Below are 21,274 nucleotides of genomic sequence, written 5' to 3' on the forward strand. Positions count from 1 at the left end.
TGTAAGTGGTGATCCATCAGGCAAAACTTGGTGCTGTGAAGTTTTTACAATCCCAGCAACAAATGCTTCATCTCCTGGGTGTCTTGGTGGCTACCCTCACTCAACTCCCTACATACCGGATAGATTTATTAAGCAGTGTGTGTTAACCATTTTAATTTAATTTTATGACTGGTTTCTAAAGCTCTTTATAAACATGACATTTGACCATCCCGTTATTTCTCAATGATTGAAGTAAAAGATACATATTTAGTGACTTGGAAAAGTTCATGTAATCAGACCCTGACTTGCCTGAAGAAAACCAACTGTAAAATTTACTGTAAATTCAATATATAATCTTTAGTTTTGCTGTTGGACTTCAGTAACTTTGGAAATTGCTTAAAATATTCAAATTTTATACAATTGGCTATTTACACATATTTTAAAGTCTGTACTTAAGATTTCAAGCAGGCTCGTATGTTTACTTCAAAGGAGTCTCCTTTTCTCTCAGACGTTACAATAAAAAAAAAAAAAGACTGGAAATTTTAAACGTGAGTCAAAGATGACAGAACAGTCTGTTGTAGGTTTCGAGAGGGAAAAACAAAGAAGCGGAACAGTAATGCACTAATATGTCTCTGAGTTTCGACTAAACCTTTCATTCTCTCTCTCTCGTGTTAATCTGTTTTCTTCTTCTCGGGATCCTTTTCTTCCAAATCCGACTCCTCGTCCTCATCTTCGTCTGGGCCCTCCAGCTCAGTGGCGCGACGCCTCTCCTCCTCTTCATCAATAAGGCCCTCCCTCTTAAGCGAATCTATGTCATCAGAACCGTCATCCGATTCAGCAGTGCAGATGCCGTAGCACATCAGGCTAATTACACCCAGCGGGAGGCCGAACAGGAAGCAGCCCAGGATCGGAGAGCTGCGAAACACCGACTGATGAGGGAAAAGTCACGAGCATGAGATGAAAGAGATAAAGGGAAGGAGAGAGGAAATGTGGAGAAAAAAAAGTGCAGAGTGAGAACAGAGACAAAAAGCAAATGAAATAAGTTTGTATGAAAAAAAAGACACACATTCTGTCACAATCTGGAGTTTTAACGGTTTGAGACAGGAGATCTGTAAGTGTTCAACTCTTAACCAACTTGTTCATGCAATTTAAAAAACAAATAAAAATGCAAGTAGAGAGTTTTTCTGTCTGCAGACGCCAACATCAGCCAGAATCCTTTTCAAACGCAGCCGCTTTTTCAGTTTTATTTCTCAAGACAAGAGATGTAACAAATTATTTATAACCACTTCTTTCATTCCTCTCACTGCCTGATTTCAATTCAGCTCGCTGCTGCGTCTCAACGATTTATAGAAGAGGCGCATCTCTCTCAGCAGCCACTTTTCATTAGGTGAAAAGCCTCCAATTAGCTTTTAAAGTCGAGGGAATGCAAACATCACATGCAGAGGTCAGAACGAATCACCGGCGAACGCTTCAGACAAGCTTTTATGTTTGTGGTTCAACACTGAAATGTTACTCATTATGTCATTAAAAATTAGCAACCATGCTCCATATTTAGAACACAAATATTTTGTGGAAACTGTGGCGGTTTTGTAGTTTTACCTTATGTTTTCACCCCTGTTTGTTGGTCTGTTTGTGAATAGCCTGTAACCCACAACCTTTCATGTATCATTATACCATTTTTTAAAGAGGACTCATATCCAGATAGGCAAGAATTGATTCAATGTTCAAGGTCATAGGTCAAAGGTCAAAGTCAGCAAAAATGTTGGAAAAATCCCTATCCTTTAACACTGAACAAATTCCCAAAAATTCGTAACTCTGTCAAAAAAGATCAAATTTCTTTCATATCTGAAAGCGTTATGTAGGATGGTATCCTTTATCGACTGACAAAGTTTAAACTGGATCTGATCCAGATTACAGATTTTGTGGCCATTTAAATTTAACATTGAAAAAACCCCATTTAATGTGGGCTAGGGTTAATATATTTTACATTATATCTCAATCAAACGTGCCCCAATCACTCTCATATTTGAAAGTGAGGTGCAGACTGACACTCACTATCACCTGACAAAGTTTGATCTGGATTGTGGATTTTGTGGACATTTGAATTTAATATTGAAAAGCCCATTTGGTGTACACTTTGCATTACAGCTCAATCAAAAGTGCCTCAATCCCTCTCATTTTCCTGTTCTGGATTTACCTACACCACCAAAATTGAATGGAGGCTCCAATTCTATACCTGTTTATCTGTCTTACAGTTATCAGTCAGAAATCATGTGTCAAAAAGCAATGACAAATTGTGCATAACAGAGATAAACAATGTTCTATGAAATTGATCTGAAAAGAATTCAGAAACCGAAAAAACAAAACCCTGACAATACCACAAAAAAAAAAAAAAACCTTTGATTCAAGTGCATGAACTAAATACATACTCCTGACATTTGACCACATTTAATTTAGCTTATGATAAGCCACTTCTAACAAGACTTTGACCTTGAAAGATTTTTCCAAAGTAAAAAATTGTGCAATTGGAAACTAGTGCTGGCAGAGGTTTGTGTATTACTACATTTATTACTTCTGTTTGCTGACAAAAGAAGGTGATGTGACTGTTACATATCAAAATAAACAAAAATTTTCCATATTTCACAAACAGAATAAGGCAGTGCTCGTAATGTATCTAATGTGGAGGTCAAAAGACAATGTAGGATCAAAAATTACCCCAAGATTCCTCACTTTGTCCATATGATGTACAGTAGTGTTCAGAATAATAGTACTGCTATGTGACTAAAAGGATTAATCCAGGTTTTGAGTACATTTCTTATTGTTACATAGGAAACAAGGTATCAGTAGATTCAGTATATTCTCACAAATCCAACAAGACCAAGCATTCATGATATGTACACTCTTAAGGCTATGAAATTGGGCTATTAGTAAGAAAAAGTAGAAAAGGGGGTGTTCACAATAATAGTAGCATCTGCTGTTGACGCTACAAACTCAAACCTATTATGTTCAAACTGCTTTTTTAGCAATCCTGTGAATCACTAAACTAGTATGTAGTTGTATAACCACAGTTTTTCATGATTTCTTCACATCTGCGAGGCATTAATTTTGTTGGTTTGGAACCAAGGTCATTGTCTTGTTGAAACACCCATTTCAAGAGGATGTCCTCTTCAGCATAAGGCAACATGACCTCTTCAAGTATTTTGACACATCCAAACTGATCCATGATACCTGGTATGCGATATATAGGCCCAACACCATAGTAGGAGAAACATGCCCATATCATGATGCTTTCACCACCATGCTTCACTGTCTTCACTGTGAACTGTGGCTTGAATTCAGAGTTTGGGGGTTGTCTCACAAACTGTCTGTGGCCCTTGGACCCAAAAAGAACAATTTTATTCTCATCAGTCCACAAAATATTCCTCCATTTCTCTTTAGGCCAGTTGATGTGTTCTTTGGCAAATTGTAACCTCTTCTGCACATGTCTTTTATTTAACAGAGGGACTTTGCGGAGGATTCTTGCAAATAAATTAGCTTCACACAGGCATCTTGTAACTGTCACAGCACTTACAGGTAACTCCAGACTGTCTTTGATCATCCTGGAGCTGATCAATGGGTGAGCCTTTGCCATTCTGGTTATTCTTCTATCCATTTTGATGGTTGTTTTCCGTTTTCTTCCACACGTCTCTGGTTTTTTTGTCCATTTTAAAGCATTGGAGATCACTGTAGATGAACAGCCTATAATTTTTTGCACCTGCGTATAAGTTTTCCCCTTTCCAATCAACTTTTTAATCAAACTATGCTGTTCTTCTGAACAATGTCTTGAACGTCCCATTTTCCTCAGGTTTTCAAAGAGAAAAGCATGTTCAACAGGTGCTGGCTTCATCCTTACATAGGGGACACCTGATTCACACCTGTTTGTTCCACAAAATTGACAAACTCACTGACTGAAAGCCACACTACTATTATTGTGAACACCCCCTTTCCTACTTTTTTTAACTAATAGCCCAATTTCATAGCCTTAAGAGTGTGCATATCATGAATGCTTGGTCTTGTTGGATTTGTGAGAATCTACTGAATCTACTGGTACCTCGTTTCCCATGTAACAATAATAAATATACTCAAAACATGGATTAATCTTTTTAGTCACATAGCACTACTATTATTCTGAACACTACTGTATAACACACAAACCTAAGATAAGCACTAGCTGATCAAATTGATGCTGATACCTTGCTGGACCAAGAACCATCATTTCAGACTTATCAGAATTTAAAAGTAGGAAGTTACTAGACATCCAACTTATCACTGATACAAGGGAATCTTCCAAAGATTTTATGTGAATGAGATTACCAGCAGTTATCGGTGTGTGCAACTGGGTGTCATCAGCATAGCAATGAAAGGCAATCCCAAAATGCCGCAGTATATTCCCAAGGGGGCCTAAAACGGATCTCTGCAGAACCCCAAACTTCATGTCCCTACGATCAGAGGTAGTGCCACTGCGCAAAACACAGTAAGAACAACTGGACAGGTATGATGTCAACCACGCAAGGGCAGTTCCAGTAAACCAGAAATGATTCTCCAGCCTATCAAGTAATGCAGTACTAAGATCCAAAAGCACCACGACTGTAGTGGTGTCCGAGTCCATTGCTCGTAAAAAGGTCATTCACTACTTTAGTAAGCGCTGTCACTGTGGAGTGATATTTTCTAAAAGCAGACTGCAATTGCTCAAAAAGATTATTCTCAATGAGGTGGTCCACGAGCTGCCGTGAAACCACCTTTTTTTTTATTTTAGAGTGAAATTTTAGAGTGAAATTATATTTTTTCAATACATTAGGGTCGAGATTGGATTTCTTAAGTAATGGTTTAACCACTGCAAATTTAAAACATTTGGGAACAGATCCAGAAGTTAGTGAAAGATTAATTTCCAGGACGGTTGGCCCAAGAATGGGCCGCAGGTCCTTACACAGTTTTGTTCTTATGGGGTCAAATAAACACGTTGTGCTTTTTGTAGACGTCACTAATTTCGTCAGCAAGCCTAGTGAAATACTATTAAATTCAGTGAATCTAGGTAGCACCTCAATGTTAGCACCCACCTCAATAGCAGGGTGCAATGGCTGAACCAAGGCCTGCTGAGATATACTCGACCTAATATCTTCTAATTTATTCACGAAATAGTCCAGGAAGTCCTGTGCTGAAAAAGGCGAACGACCAACAGGTGGCTGTCCATGAATGAGAAATGCTACCGTGTCAAACAAGAATTTTGAATTATGCTTGTTTTTATTAATCAAATCAGAATAATAGGCCCACTTTGCAGTCAATAGTGCATGCTTATCATCCAAAATAGCATCACGCCATGCAAGGCGGAACACCTCTAATTTGGAACTACACCACTTCCGTTCTAAACCTCTAGTCTTCTGCTTAAGGTCGCGCAAGTAACCACTGAACCAAGGCGACTGTGCCTTGGGAAGGCATGGCCTTAATAAAGGAGGTGCAATCTTACCAAGTGTAGTTTTGAGCACTGAATTCAAGCTATCCGCAAGACTGTCCACTGACTGAACATTCACTAAACTTGAAGTTAAAATTTCAGGAAGTCTAGCGTCGAGTTCAGGCACAGTTGACGGTTTAATACTTCGCTGCAGTAACAGACAAGGTTGCTGCTCCACCAAATGCGACAGCGTAAATATAAACTTAATAAACGAGTGGTCAGAGACCACCGATGCAAGAGGCAAGATGTCGTTGTTTGTGACAGTGAAGCCACGTACGAGAACCAAGTCCAGGGTATTACCACTAATGTGTGTCGAGTCATGAATGCATTGCTGGAATCCTAATGCATCCACAATTTCCATAAATTATTTGCAGAGGAGATTAGAGGGCTTATTTATACGAATGTTAAAGTCTCCAATACCTGCCATCAATACCATCCCTGCCACATTTCTCCATGTGATATGGAGTTGCGTCAGGAAGGGCATCCAGCATAAAACCTGTGCCAATTCAACATGCAGATCCACCTTGGATTTTCTGTGGTGACCCCAAGTGCAAACAAGGGAGCAGCCGAAGGGACTTATGATCTTATTTAAAGCATGTGCCAGTTAAATCTTCTGCCAGCACAACAAACCCTGAATCACTAAAAGATGACTCTGCAAAGGGTCATTTGGCCTTAATGTAGGATACATCAGACATAATTTACCTAGGACGGAGTATTCGGTCACAACTTGCGTCAGCCAGTGAGCTGAGAACAAGAGCTTCCCTCACGTCCTTACAGTCACTGCCTTTAGCGGCGAGATGGTAATTGCTGGTTGTGTGCAGTGCTGCAATGTAGTCTGCTAGAGGTGGAGATGGTTATGCTATGCTAACACAGCTGGCTATGAGTCATTAAGCCTAATGAAGCTGCTTCCCCATGCTCCTGCCATCCAATGCATACAGATAGAGAGCAGCCTTCACTTCGCTCCCAGAGAACATTTCTGCCTTGTATCAAATAACAACAGTGAGGGAAAATAACCAGCATGATGTTCTGAATGTGACAAACATGCCTGCACGTGACTGAAAATGTGGAATAAGGGGGAAAAATGCTTTTGTGTGAAACGTTTCACTTAAATTCCTCCACAGATTCCATCAAAACATGCCAACGTCAACTCTGGCTTCATGGCAAAATAACTTATAATTATTATTATTGCTACTACTATTAATTTTCAAATGCAATTTCTTGTACGTCATTTTGCAATTTTCTTTGAGACTCCTCAGTCCTTTGAGTACAGTGACAATGTCCTTGAACGCATCGTAGTCCATAAAACACAAGCTAATTTTAGCCTTAGTAGCAGATACGTGACGGCTTGTAATGCGGATCATTCTTCGAAATAATCACTGACACACCCATGCGTGGCTCATTATTCATGGCTTATTACTCGGTGGGAGCGAGGCATAAAGCTCTGAAAAACAATAGTGTGTCAAGTTAACTGCCAGTGCAAAAGAGCACAGATTAATTTCATGTCAGCTGCTGTTAGAATTGTTAGTACTTAAAGTCTTTGCAGTGACATTGTCTTGTGGAAATTTTCAAGCGTAAGAAGGCAAAAGATTTGTTTTTTTTTTTCCTGCTGAAAAGCTGCTGGAGATGTGTGAATTCCAGGTTTGTTTCTTCAGCGGCAAGTAAAGCAGTGAATCCAAACAAAAGCGGAATCCACGCCGTAGGCCCTGACCAATCACAGCTGGAGGTGAAAGTAGGAAAAACACAAGTTGCGTTTTGGGACTCTGCACAATGAATACAGAACGTCTTTCCGCCCTGAAAGCTCCAGCTTCTTTGAAGTATGCTGGTGTGTTTAAGCCAACCCATGCTTACAACACAATTGCACCAATTTAAGAGCATTAGAACACAGCTGTATTTACATTCCTATCACACCCTTGGTGAAGTAAAACACTGCTTTCTCCCAAAAGTACCATCTACTTAAGGAACAAAAAGGGAGTCGAAAGCTGAGCAGCCTCACTCGTCTACCTCCTCCTCCTTTATCCACATACTGCGTCTTATTTTTTTATTTATTTTTTGGCCAACATTGTATATTCTCTGCAGAGCATCCTGGTTTCTTTTCTGAATGTTGTATTCAGGGACCGGAATGTTTATATGCATATTATCAAGGTGACATATGGTGTGAGGGAGTTCATCACTTATATAAGATGTTCTGGTCTGGGACCATTTGCTGGTGCCACGCGGCACTGCATCCACAGCATCACAATCGGTCCATCCCCACCTCTCAAAAATAACCACCTGTGTGCTGCAGCCAGGTCAGATGCGGGTGTACTGGTTAGGGGTGTAATGATTCATCTACTACGTCGATGTATCGATTTATATCCCTATGATCCAACTACATCGATCTGTGCTCGGCATGTTGGCCTTCCGGACGACATATAATCAATCTAATAACGTTTTAAAAGGTAATCAATCGATTGTATCGATACTAGGAAATAAACATAACTTAAATCCAAGGCATTATTTCCGGTTTATTCCCAGTTGGTCAACTCCCATTTCGTCTACTCTAAAATTCCCAGTTTGTCTACAGCTAGGTTCCCAGTTGGTCTACTCTCATTTCGTCTACTTCCCATTTGGTCTACTCCCAGTTCGTCTACTCTTAGAAATGTAGAGTAGTGCCATTTCATCTACTCTTGTATTTTTCTTATTTTTTCTTAATTATTTACAAGATTTTGAATTATAAGAGGTTGGGTTAGGGTTATGGAGCAGAGGAAATGGGATTTATGTCCTTTCCTAAAAGTAGACCAAATGGGAGTAGACCAACCAGGAACCTAGCTGTAGACGAACTGGGAATTTTAGAGTAGAACAACTGGGAATAAACCAGAGATAACACCTTGGTAGCACTTTCAATGATACAGGCGTCAAACGTTACTTGATTCAGTCTGCCTGTCTGTGACATCATCACCACGCGCCAGCAGATGACAAAACATAGCATGGCGGCTGCAGAGGAGAGGAATAATGACGGACGGCTGGATGTCATGCTCAAATCAACAGGGGAAAATAATTAAAAATATTGTCACGTTACTGCGTGAAGCCTGCACAGAGTGGAAAATCTCTGATAAAAATCCTGCTATCATCACAGGTATCGCCACGAACAAGACCAGTTCAGTCCACAGATTACCCACTTCGCACAACTATCCAAGTATTTATTACACAGTCACACAGGTTGAATTTTATTTATTTGTTCACGTCATTTCATTCATTGCATCTTATATAAATTTCCTGTTCACTGACCAACCCCAACAGACTGAATTATTTCTTTTGTTAATTGTATTTATGGAATTTGCGATATTAGCTCCAGTATTTGTAAAAAAAAAAAAAAAAATGTAATTCATTAACAGTATTTTTTATGTTGATGTACACAACATCATTCTCAATAAAATAATCCAGTAGCTGTTTTTGTTCAGAGTTTAGTTTCATTGTTTTATTTAATACATTCCATGTTGCTTTCATGTTTCATGAATTTTTGGCTAAAACGTTACTGAATTGATTTCAAGTCACTGAATCGTTTCGTTTAGAACGTTGTATCGTTCTAAATGAACCATCATCATCCTTGAATTGTATTGAAAACCATGAATAGTGATACAACTAAATCAAATCTTTGTTAAAACAAATCGTTACACCCTTAGTACCTGTGGCCTTCTCCAGTCGCCGGAGTCCTGAAGACAGAGGCACCTGCAGGTTGAATCAAGCCCAGAGAAACGGAACCACGTGGACAAAATGTTGTAGCCGATGTTCCCTCACAATGCGAGCAATATGCCTTATGTGAGCCTCCCGAAGTAGCTGCTTGTTTGACACAAGGTCATTCCAGCATTACCCAAGGATCCACCAAAGACGTCGCCTTACGACGTCCAAGTCTCACAACCACACAGGACGCACCAAGACCCCAATGATGTAGCTCTTCATTCCCTTGCAAAAATACTGCCATCACCAAACCACTCAGGCTAGCAATAAGCTCTTTCTAGGCATCTCTTGATCTCAAAGACACACATATGAAGGTCAACATGTTATTAACACTGTAGAAGTGTCATGTCAGCACATATAATTATACGGGCTAGGAAATTTTAGTAGGGTAGTGAATGACTTAATAGACAAACAATTTTAAAAAAATCATGTCAAAATGAAAGCTATAATAAAAGACAAGATTGACATTCTGAATAAAGACATTTTGATGCTTTTTATCGATTTTTTTTATAATGCAACTGAAAATTAAAAATACATTCATCCATGTTGGTGTAGAAATCAAATGTGGCCAAGTACGAAACTATATTTGTATTCGAAAGTGACAAAGCAGTTTCATCAACACTTCCAGAATGACTTCATATCAACACTGAACAAGGGTTGTTACACATTAACTGGAAGGCAAATCAACAGTCACACCACTCAACCTGACGCCACACTCACCACAAACACTTTCTTCTCCTTTTTGTACAATATTACAAAGTCCTTCACTGCCTCACCTGAAACATTTCAAATGTTGATACATGATTCATTAGAGTCTGTTTTAGGTTGATGTTTGTTTGAAAGATACTTTTGCTTACATAATACCCCATATATTAGTCTGCCACCTGATGTGTGGGATGACTGCAGGGAATAATCTTCTCACATGCATGATGGAAATTAAAGGAAGATGTGGCTGATGTGTAAAGCTCAGGTCTCATAGTACCAAGGCCACCAATGCTCATTTCCAGTGCATTTTCCACCTGGGAGACATACACAGCTATCCTCATTTAGCAGACTAGCTAATTAGCTTGTGAGTGTGAAGAGCTTGAAAACTGACTGTAGTGTAGGAAACCAGATTTTCCATTAACTGCCATTAGCCAGAACAAGGATTTTTTTTTTTTAATAATAAATAAAAAAAAAGATCTGCTTAATTTTAAATGATTTTTTTCTGCTGCATGCAAACAAAATACCAGATGTGGACTTCAAGCTCTGCAGTGAAACTAAAGCAAAATTTTTAAATATCACATGAAATTTAAAAACAACTCACCACTATGGTAGCGTGGGCATCAAAGGCAATGCGTTTTATTCTCTGTATAATGCCGTCACCTCCATACGCCTGCAGCAGACAGAGACAGCATTTAATCAAGGAAGCTTCTGGAGTATCTGATAGTTTTACCCGTTTTATACAAGTATTTATGTTCACTGCTGATATACCGAGGTCCATATGTGGAGCTTTGTAAAATGTACTGCAATGAGTGATCTCTGCACCTTGACACAGTGTATACATATACACACATACATATACACACATACACATACATATACACACATACCCTAACCCATGGCAAAAATTATGAAATCACCGGCCTCGAAGGATGTTCATTCAGTTGTTTAATTTTGTAGAAAAAAAGCAGATCACAGACATGACACAAAACTAAAGTCATTTCAAATGGCAACTTTCTGGCTTTAAGAAACACTATAAGAAATCAAGAAAAAAAAAATTGTGGCATTCAGTAACGGTTACTTTTTTAGACCAAGCAGAGGGGAAAAAAAATATTCTGAGGAAAAAATTATGGAATCACCCTGTAAATTTTCATCCCCAAAACTAACACCTGCATCAAATCAGATCTGCTCATTAGTCTGCATCTAAAAAGGAGTGATCACACCTTGGAGAGCTGTTGCACCAAGTGGACTGACATGAATCATGGCTCCAACACGAGAGATTTCAATTACATACAGAAATGCTAAACGAAAGCCATCATTAACACCTAAACAGAAAAAAACAAGGTTACAATGGGCTAATGAAAAGCAAGCGTGGACTGTGGATGACTGGATGAAAGTCATATTCAGTGATGAATCTCAAATCTGCATTGGGCAAGGTGATGATGCTGGAACTTTTGTTTGGTGCCGTTCCAATGAGATTTATAAAGATGACTGCCTGAAGAGAACATGTAAATTTCCACAGTCATAGATGATATGGAGCTGCATGTCAGGTAAAGGCACCGGGGAGATGGCTGTCATTACATCATCAATAAATGCACAAGTTTACGTTGATATTTTGGACACTTTTCTTATCCCATCAATTGAAAGGATGTTTGGGGATGATGAAATCATTTTTCAAGATGATAATGCATCTTGCCATAGAGCAAAAACTGTGAAAACATTCCTTGCAAAAAGACAACATAGGGTCAATGTCATGGCCTGCAAATAGTCCAGATCTTAATCCAATTGAAAATCTTTGGTGGAAGTTGAAGAAAATAGTCCATGACAAGGCTCCAACCTGCAAAGCTGATCTGGCAACAGCAATCAGAGAAAGTTGGAGCCAGATTGATGAAGAGTACTGTTTGTCACTCATTAAGTCCATGCCTCAGAGACTGCAAGCTGTTATAAAAGCCAGAGGTGGTGCAACAAAATACTAGTGATGTGTTGGAGCATTCTTTTGTTTTTCATGATTTCATAATTTTTTCCTCAGAATTGAGTGAGTCCATATTTTTTTCCCTCTGCTTGGTCTAAAAAAAGTAACTGTTACTGACTGCCACAATTTTTTTTCCTGATTTCTTCTAGTGTTTCTTAAAGCCAGAAAGTTGCCATTTGAAATGACTTTAGTTTTGTGTCATGTCTGTGATCTGCTTGTTTCTACAAAATTAAACAACTGAATAAACATCCTCCGAGGCCGGTGATTCCATAATTTTTGCCAGGGGTTGTGTATATATATATATATATATATATATGCACATTTCCCATGCCTCTATATTTGAGGAAAACTGCAGAAAACTCTTTTCAGGCAGCATGTAGTATTTTGAACATGTCCAGAAGACCACGCCATATCAACAACACCCACTTTGTCAGTGACAGTCAAGTGAATTGTGGCTAAAATGAACCGTGCAACTGCACCGCCTAATGAGAAGTCAGCAAATCAGGGTGAGAGAAAAAAAATTAAGCTTTAAAATTGTTCACATTTCAGAGAATGTAATGGTTTATTTTATCTACCTATAACGTCACACCACCTGCAATTATCTAATTGCAGATGGGTCACATTTCTGCACAGATATCTGCAGTTCAGATGCATGCACGGAAATAGCATTATAATTCTGCGTTTCTCGTTTTTTCTGCAGCGTGCGTAAGGGAATGCTGCTGCATGACATCGACCAATAACATGCCAATTCTGTCTATGTAAGAGGGAAAACACGCTATCTGTGCTCATGATTTTTGTGTTTACACAAAAGGAATTATTTGTAATTGCATGACTTAATGTGGGCTTTTGTTGCACATCAGTTTTGCTGCAGTTGTGTTCTGCAGATTTCCATGTAAAGCACAAACAGCTGCGGTGGTGTAACCTGGAGAAACATGACGCTTTCTGATGCGGCTCATTTCGTGGCAGGCCGTTTGTTTTGCCAAGCAAAAAATAGTCCGGATGTTTGTGGGAAAGCCAACAGGACTGCTGGTTGTTTGTCTTTGGCCTTCATACATGTGGTGGATGCACCAGAGGACAGGAAAAGTGATGGTGTTTCTTTTCCAAAAGCTCTCCAGATTACAACACAGTCCTGTCGTTAATCCCAGTGTTTGAATAGATGACAGAATTACTGAAGTTAATCCTTTCAGGACGGGTGGCAATACACAATGTAAACAGGCAGAATCTCACATCACGTAATTACTTTCTGTGCAGGAGACAAACTGCGAGAAAAGATTAATGAAGACTACTGGTGTGATTATAGCGCTGCAGCACGAGAAGACAATCAGGAGTGGGAGAAGGGAATAGGAAAAAGAAAGGTTTGGACCTGCGCAGAACCATTCAGAACACTGCTGATGAATTGGACCAGCTGCTCCGTGGTCTCGACGGGCTCGCTGGGCAGGAAGTACTGCTCATTGGATGTGTTGAGGATGATAACGGAGGGCACAGTCACCTCACTGACAAAAAGAAGAAAAACGGCTTTTAATCTTTTTAACCTCGTCACCTTCGACCGCCATGATTAAAATGCATCATTACATGGGAACAAATAGAAGATTCTTAAAGAACAAACTGCAACACAACACTGAAATAAACAAACCTTTTGTACTCTGTGTAACCCAAGTATTCCTATGGGAATTCTTTGAAAGAGGGTTTTTGTTTTCCCCCCCAGAGGAATGAGACTATGCAGCCAAGGCTATTTTTAAAATGACATTTCTAACTTTTATGCAAACAACTGAGCAAATCACATCTTTTATGCTGTATGTTGGTGTAGGTGATAAACACAATAATTACTGACAGGGGGAAACAAAGAGAACCAGATTACAGCCTAATGTACAAACTCAAAGTGATAGCAAGCGACGCAGAAAGAAAACGTACAGTAAACTCATCGTGCAGCACCACAACAGCTTCCGTGGTTTGGGAAAAAGCGGTTCGGAGGGCTAATCTCAGATAAACAGCTGGAGACCTGTGACGAGGACTAGAAATGTAGCAAAACATTAAATTAAACACAGTAAACACAGTAAATTTTGCAGAGTAAAATATAATCTGCCAGGACTACATTTGGTCCCAGTCCAAATAGAGTTAAATATACTCTATCAACTCTTATGACTTATATGATTCTTACTGGAGTTGAAAAAGTTGATTTGACAAGATGGTCAAGCTGATTTCACTCTACAACAGACTGTATTTAACTTTGTACTTAAAATTTGGACTGGGACCAAATGTTGTCCCTTTGCAGAGTATATTTTACTCTGCAAAATTTACTGTGTAACCGTTTAAAGCTGGGTGGACCGGAGCAATGCAGATGAAGCGTCTTGTCCAAGGACACAAACGGGCGGCATGACTAGGAATTGAACCCATGTCTACATATCTATAACCCAACTTCTTAACCCACTGTGTAACAAAGAAACTCCAATATTATACCACAAAATTACAAAATAATAATCACAACAGAAACAAAAATATGATGATTATGAGACCAGATTCATGTTGACTGACAAATAAGTGTTGTTAATTAAAACTATAAAATGAAAAACAAAACAAAAAAAAAAAGGTTAAAATCCAAACTTGCCAGATAATGGCCAAAAAGAGCACAGTCTGCAGTGGTTCTGTGGGACAAGAGCTGGATGACAAATATGAAGATGGAGATGGATTTTCATTCAAGAAAAACAAAGATCACTTTTCCCATGTGGCCTCTGGCAAACTGTGTGTCACACTGTCCTGCTGGACGGCGTGTGTCACGCCACAGGACGGCACATCATATAGGATATATAATTCGTGGTGGACGAGGCATTTGTGAGCTGATGTTGCCAGCTCACGGCACAGCCAGGATAAGAGGGAGCTCATCACAGACTGCAGCTCCTGGCTGGTGTTTGCCCTGCGCTGTGAAATGCACCTGGAGCGTTCCAAAGGTGAGTGTTTATTCTTATTTAAGCTGTAATGGCCTTACACCATCAGTCCTCCTACAGAGCGACATGGTGTGTATGTCATATTATGTTTATTACAGCTGTGACACTCCGATCAGCTGCACCGGGGCGCACCACGCCTCTGAAATGCATTGACACGCTGTGGGGTGCCAGCGCGATGCGGCACTTCTGCACATGGTGTTACAGCTATGATGATCATGATATTTTACATACATTATCTAACCTATGAGAGGGAATGACAATGTATCTGTAATGTAAGGTTTATTATGAATATGACATCACCTTCAGAAGCGGCGCGCTGGTCCGTGGCAGTGTGATGCTTTGACTCACAGTGACACGCTGTGGTTTCAGTGTGACTGCGTAATGTTCATGTCCAGTGCACATAATGACTGCGTGCCACAGACTTTGCACGTTACAATATGTCCTTAGCACACCAAACATGATGCACCAGGGTGCTGTCCGGCTCATCCAATGCACACTCGGGACATGCCAGCAGGATTCGATGCGCCTGACCATGCCGAATTACACTCTAATGTGATTGGACTGTTTTGACCCCCAGAACATCTAGAATGCAATCAGACTGCACTTCAACCCCCATTCAAGCTTTTTCCACCTTGAATGCACCTCGAGAGTTGGGTGCATGTGCTCCGCATTTGGGCTGGCTGCAGGCACACGTCTGAGTTTTTCAGATTGCACTCAGATAGCTGTCAGAGGTCTTTGAATGCGCCTCGACTTAGCCTGAATGGCGGTCAAACTTTCATTCGGACGGCATTCGGGCTCATTCGGCCTCTAGTGTGACGGGGGCTTAAAAGAAGCTTTTCTGTGGAATACTTTGGCAGTCTGGGATAAAACAATCTGAGTCTTTTAAATCCAATCTAAACACACAACTGCTCTCCTTAAAAGTTACTAGGAGCACATCTTTGTTTTTATGTATTGTGTGCTATATTTATATTATGTACATACATTTTTATAATTTTATTATCATTTTGTAATGTTTAATTCATACTGTTTTAATTATGTGTATATGTAAGTGTTAAAGCACTGAACTGTAAAAAGAAAAAAATAATAATTGTGAAAAGTGATTATATAAGTTATTAGATAATGAAAAATCACAATGTCACAAGAAAGCGTGGTTTAGATTAAGGCATCCACAGTCCTTAACACAGAGACACACACACACACACGCAGTCCATCATGGCGCTGCCATCTCACATCCCTGCAGTGTTACCCAACTCGGCAATAAATTCCACACACGCGTATCCATCACTGTCCCAGTCCACCACCTAGCTGAGATCAGGTGTGCAAACACACCGACTGTGTGGTGGAGCCATCAACGGCTCACGACGGCGTCCAGCTGAGATCTGCAATCACTCGCACACTTAATGAATGTCTGTCTCTCACCTCACATCCACTCCAACAGATGGCACCTATTTGAAACTAGAGAGCAGTGATCAACCTCACAAAGTGCTGCCTCCTGCTCTGCCATACGAGCTGCTCGTACTATATTGTCAGTAGTAGTAAAGCACCTGAATTAACAAACTGACTAACCACTGTGCACATAACTGAAAAATATGATGTATTTAAAATAACTACAATCTAATTATCTTCCCTTCAAGATGCCAGTTTATTATTTTCCTTCATGCACATTTACACATGGTGTGCTATCCCTGAGTGAAATTTCACTGAAATCCATAAGGCGGTTTAAGGAGGAGCTGCGCTTATGAAGTCATCAATTAAATACAAAAGTCTATCCAATTATCTCCCTTTGATAACACAGAATGGGAATTATTTTTCTTCATGCACATCAGATGACGATCTACCAATTTCAAGTTTCATTAAAATCCACTAAATGGTTTAAGAGGACTGGCACTTACAAGATTCATGGAGAACCAGAGAGACAGACAAGCCAGGAGGTCATTAGAACTGTACGAAAGGATTCTCAAAGAAACAAAGTACCAATAAATAAATAAATTTTCCAGAAAGGTAACCAGAGAATGCATACCAAAGTGTACCTCTGCTAAGGTCCAACAGTCCTGTTTATGTCTCTGTTGACATTCTTCTTTTGCTGCTATATTTTTTATTTGAAAGAGCTACCCTTTTGATCTATTTTCAAACCATCTCTGACCACTGATCTTTGATCCTGACTGGTGAACTTTGATCGTGATCACTTTGAACACTGGTCTTTGATGCTGATTGCTGAACTGTAATTATGATCGGTCATCTTTGACCAGCGGTCTTGGATCCTGAATGCTGAACTGTGAGCCTGATCGGTCATCTTTGACCACTTTACTTTTTCTCCTGATTGCTGACATTTGAGTCTTATCAATTATCCTTGACCACTAACCTTTGACCACTGGTCTTTGATCCTGATCTTTGAACCTCAGAGTCAGGCTATATTTCCATTGCTGTCTAATACAAACAGATGAATAAGATTCAGACTATTCCACAGATAATGTGAATACAGGTCTACATTCACATTAGCAGTGGTTTGGCCCGCATCAGTCTTTTGTTTTTTCATGCACGTAAAAGAAATCTAATTTAGTGTAATGTGGAAATGCCAAATGTTATTTATTTACTTCATACATACTGTTCAAACGATTTAGACCACTTGCACATGTGGTCTTAGTGCTAATTCTGAACTGATTTGCAGCTAATCTCTGGCTATGCAACTGCTATGAAAATTCAGGAGATGCAGCTCAAAAGCATAAATACGAGCCATCCACAAAAACAAAATAAAACACACAAAACTATTTATATCAGATCTTACAAAACAAATGAAACTAAATTAAAACCCAGATTCAGGTCACTTCAGCTTGTAATGTGAATGTAGCCTAAAAGACCATGTATTTAAGAGTGTCCATTATTAGCAGGTGATGTCCTTGTTTTCCATTTTATCCTCAACTTCACTGGAAGCAATTTTGAGTTGTCAATCACACAACAAAACCTAAATTACTGGTCGCTCTAAGGACATCATGCTCTCACTTCCTCTTGACTGCTGCTGTGCGCAGTGTGCTTCTAGCAGAATAACTCAAAATGATGAGCCACTTTTCATACAACCTGACTAGAAAGTGGTGTTTAAAAAAAATGCTTTTTAAAACAAAATTATTTTGATGACTGTTGGTGAAAGCAGAATGACAACAGATTCGACTAAATGTTGCTGAAGGTCTGGATGCAGAGGCAGACACCACAATATCTCATTCCACAGAACAGATTTGTGGGTGGGGTGATCTATGAGAGAAAATATTTGGTGAAGTGGTTCAGCTAAACCTGCAAGCGAAACAATTGTACTTCTGAGCAGATTTGCAAAAACTGGGTATGAACATCAGAAATTAAACATTTGTGGAAAAACCCTGTACTCTAGTTATTACCCTGCAAACTGCTTGAAGCCACTGACAGCTGAAAATTAGTTTCAGTCTGCCACGTCAAAAAAAATATATAAATTTTTCAGTGATATAAAAAACTTTACATCCAGCATGATCTAAAGCTAAATTTACACTGCTGCCATGGAAATGATCTTTAGCCCATGTGCGAGTACAGACTTGCCTCTGTAGCTTGTCATCTTATTTCTCACATAACTAGCAGAGCTTCTGCAGAAGGAGTCTTCTCAGCAGCAGTCAAATGAATATCGGTGTACACACATATATATATATATACACACTATATATATATATATATATATATATATATATATATATATATATATATATATATATATATATATAGTATTTCCGAAGTATAGGTTGCGGGTTATTTATTTATTTTTTAGTCGTTTGGGAGGCCCTGCAACTTGTACTCTAGTGCAAGTTATGTACCAAAAAAGCACACATTCATTATTAATAATAATTATAATGCCAATTTATACATATTTTCCCTGGAATCAAAGCACTAAACAAAATAAACTTTGATAACAAAATAATAAATGCAGGTAACAAAAAGTACAATGCATCTGGAAAATATTCACAGCACATTTTATGTTACAGCCTTATTCCAAAATGAAATTCATTTTTCTCCCCTCAAAATTCTACACATAATATCCATAATGACAATGTCAAAACGTTTTTTGAAATGTTTGCAAATGTAATAAAATATTAAATATATATATATATATATTTTAAAAAAAAACCTAAGAAATCACATGTACATAAATATTCACAGCCTTTGCCATGAAGCTCAAAATTGAACTCAGTTGCCTCCTCTTTCTACTGATCAGCCTTGATATGTTTCTACAGCTTAATTTGAGTCCACCTGGGTTAAATTCAGTTGATTGGGCATGATTTGGAAAGTCACACACCTGCCTACATATAAGGTCCCACAGATGTCTGTCAGAACACAAACCAAGCATGAAGTCAAAGGAATTGTCTGTAGACCTCTGAGACAGGATTGTCTAAAGGCACAAATCTGCATTTCTGCTGCTTTGAAGGTCTCAATGAGCACAATGGCCTCCATCATCTGTAATTGGAAGAGGTTCGGATTCGCCAAGACTCATCCTAGAGCTGGCTGCACACCTAAACTGAGCGATTACGGTGAAGGACCTTAGTCAGGGAGGTGACCAAGAACCTGATGGTCACTCTGTCAGCACTCCAGCATTCCTCTATGGAGAGGGAAAACCTTCCAGAAGGACAACCATCTCTGCAGCAATCCACCAATCAGGCCTGTATGGTAGAGTGGCCAGACGGAAGCCACTCCTTAGTAAAAGGTACATGGCAGCCCACCTGGAGTTTGCCAAAAGGCACCTGAAGGACTCTCAGACCATGAGACACAAAATTCTCTGGTCTGATGAGACAAAGATTGAACTCTTTGGTGTGAATGTCAGGCGTCATGTTTGGAGGAAACCAGGCACCATCCCTACAGTGAAGCTTCGTGGTGGCAGCATCATGCTGTGGGGATGTTTTTCAGCAACAGGAACTGAAAGACTAGTCAGGATTGAGGGAAAGATGAATGCAGCAATGTACAGAGACATCCTGGATGAAAACCTGCTCCAGAGCGCTCTTGACCGCAGACTGTGGCAACGGTTCATTCAGCAGCACAATGACCCTAAACACACAGCCAAGAGAATTCTTTCCTGCCTTATTTGGCAACAAATCAAAAACAAAATGTACATAAATGCAAGTGTGTCACATGACCAATTGTCCAGAAATGCAATGCACCCGTTCTGGTCAAGTGCATCATCTGGCACTCAATGGAGGATTGTGCTCTCAGTCCTGCTGCTTCAACGCAAGTTCACTTCTGCTTTTCAGCCACTGCACATCTTCGATAATCCCACATTTAAACAGCGGCACAGGCAGCCCGAGTTCGAGTGGTGCTTATGTGGTACGCATATGTTTGTATTCATGAGTCTGTGTCTATGTGCCCCTGGTGAAAGCCGGGGCGGCCTCATGCCAGAGCGATCGCTGCCAGAACGCAGTAATCACTGTGATGACAGAAAGAGGGATAAAAAGCCATCAGATTTATTTCCATGGCTTTCCTAAGGGAGAGGATTAGTGGACATTGACAGGCCAGGATTTCATTCCTCAAAGGAGGGCAATTAATCCCGCACCACGGCAGCCAAATTTAGGCCCAGTAAAATACATTTGTATGTACTCAGACAAAATCAGAAAGCCTAATCAACTCTCTCATCCTTAAATAGAAACACCACCTTTCTAATTTCAGCTGCGCATCGGGAACTCGGGTATAATATCAGCACTCTGACTGTACTCTCAAAAACATTTAATTACACAGGACTTAAGAGACCATGTCTGCCATAATCTGACTCATACAAACAACAACATCCAGAAATTAAAATAACATTCTGTAGAGGCCTATTAAGCTCACACACAATAATCACGCTCATAACGAGAGTAATCAGAAGTTTCAGAGCCTCTCCCGCCCCCACATCACTGCTCCGAAACATCACAACGTGCTTTAACTCAACAGCTACGGTGTAATCCAGGGCCCATATCCACAGAGCTTCTCAGAGTCCTCTCAGAGAGCTCCCAACTTCACCTAAAGATTCCTGGCAAGGAATCTTAGCTTAAGACTGATCCAGGACGTTTGAGAGCAACACCTGAACAACAAGGGGACAGAAACTTGTATCTTTGTGAGGAGGCAGGGTTGACCCTGTTGCTAGGTATGATGCAGTCTTCTAAAAGCTGTGATTGGTTGTCACAAAAAGGGGAGAGGAAAAACAAAACAAATGTGCTCGGCGCTCCGAGCTAATAATGGATAATAAAATCAACCGATTATATAACCTGAACTGTATTAAGATGTGTAATCATGAAAATAATTTATGTCATGATAGTGAAACTCAGCAAAATTAAATAAATTGTTAGATAGTTTGAAAATGTTTGAACGTACCTCAATGACATGCCGATTATTATATTGATTAGCTTATTATTAGGTTTCCTCTCCATGCCGGTAATTTTGCTATTTAATGTATTTAATATTGATGGCGGATGCAGACTCAGCTGTCAGCGATTC

General features: G+C 39.6%; 1 protein-coding gene across 1 annotated transcript in view; it reads right to left on the reverse strand.

The window, feature by feature from the left end:
- Positions 1 to 340: 340 nt before the first annotated feature.
- Positions 341 to 21,274, reverse strand: part of tmx3b (thioredoxin related transmembrane protein 3b) — a 90,551-nt gene continuing 69,617 nt past the window's right edge. The window contains exons 14-16 of the mRNA XM_034166863.1: positions 13,222 to 13,351; positions 10,491 to 10,559; positions 341 to 908 (exon numbers count right to left, since the gene is read on the reverse strand). Of these exons, the coding sequence (XP_034022754.1) occupies positions 651 to 908; positions 10,491 to 10,559; positions 13,222 to 13,351 (457 nt within the window). The 3' untranslated portion in view covers positions 341 to 650. The remainder of the gene's footprint in view (positions 909 to 10,490; positions 10,560 to 13,221; positions 13,352 to 21,274) is intronic.

Source organism: Thalassophryne amazonica, chromosome 1 (genome assembly GCF_902500255.1).
Source record: "Thalassophryne amazonica chromosome 1, fThaAma1.1, whole genome shotgun sequence".
Classification (NCBI taxonomy): Eukaryota; Metazoa; Chordata; class Actinopteri; order Batrachoidiformes; family Batrachoididae; genus Thalassophryne; species Thalassophryne amazonica.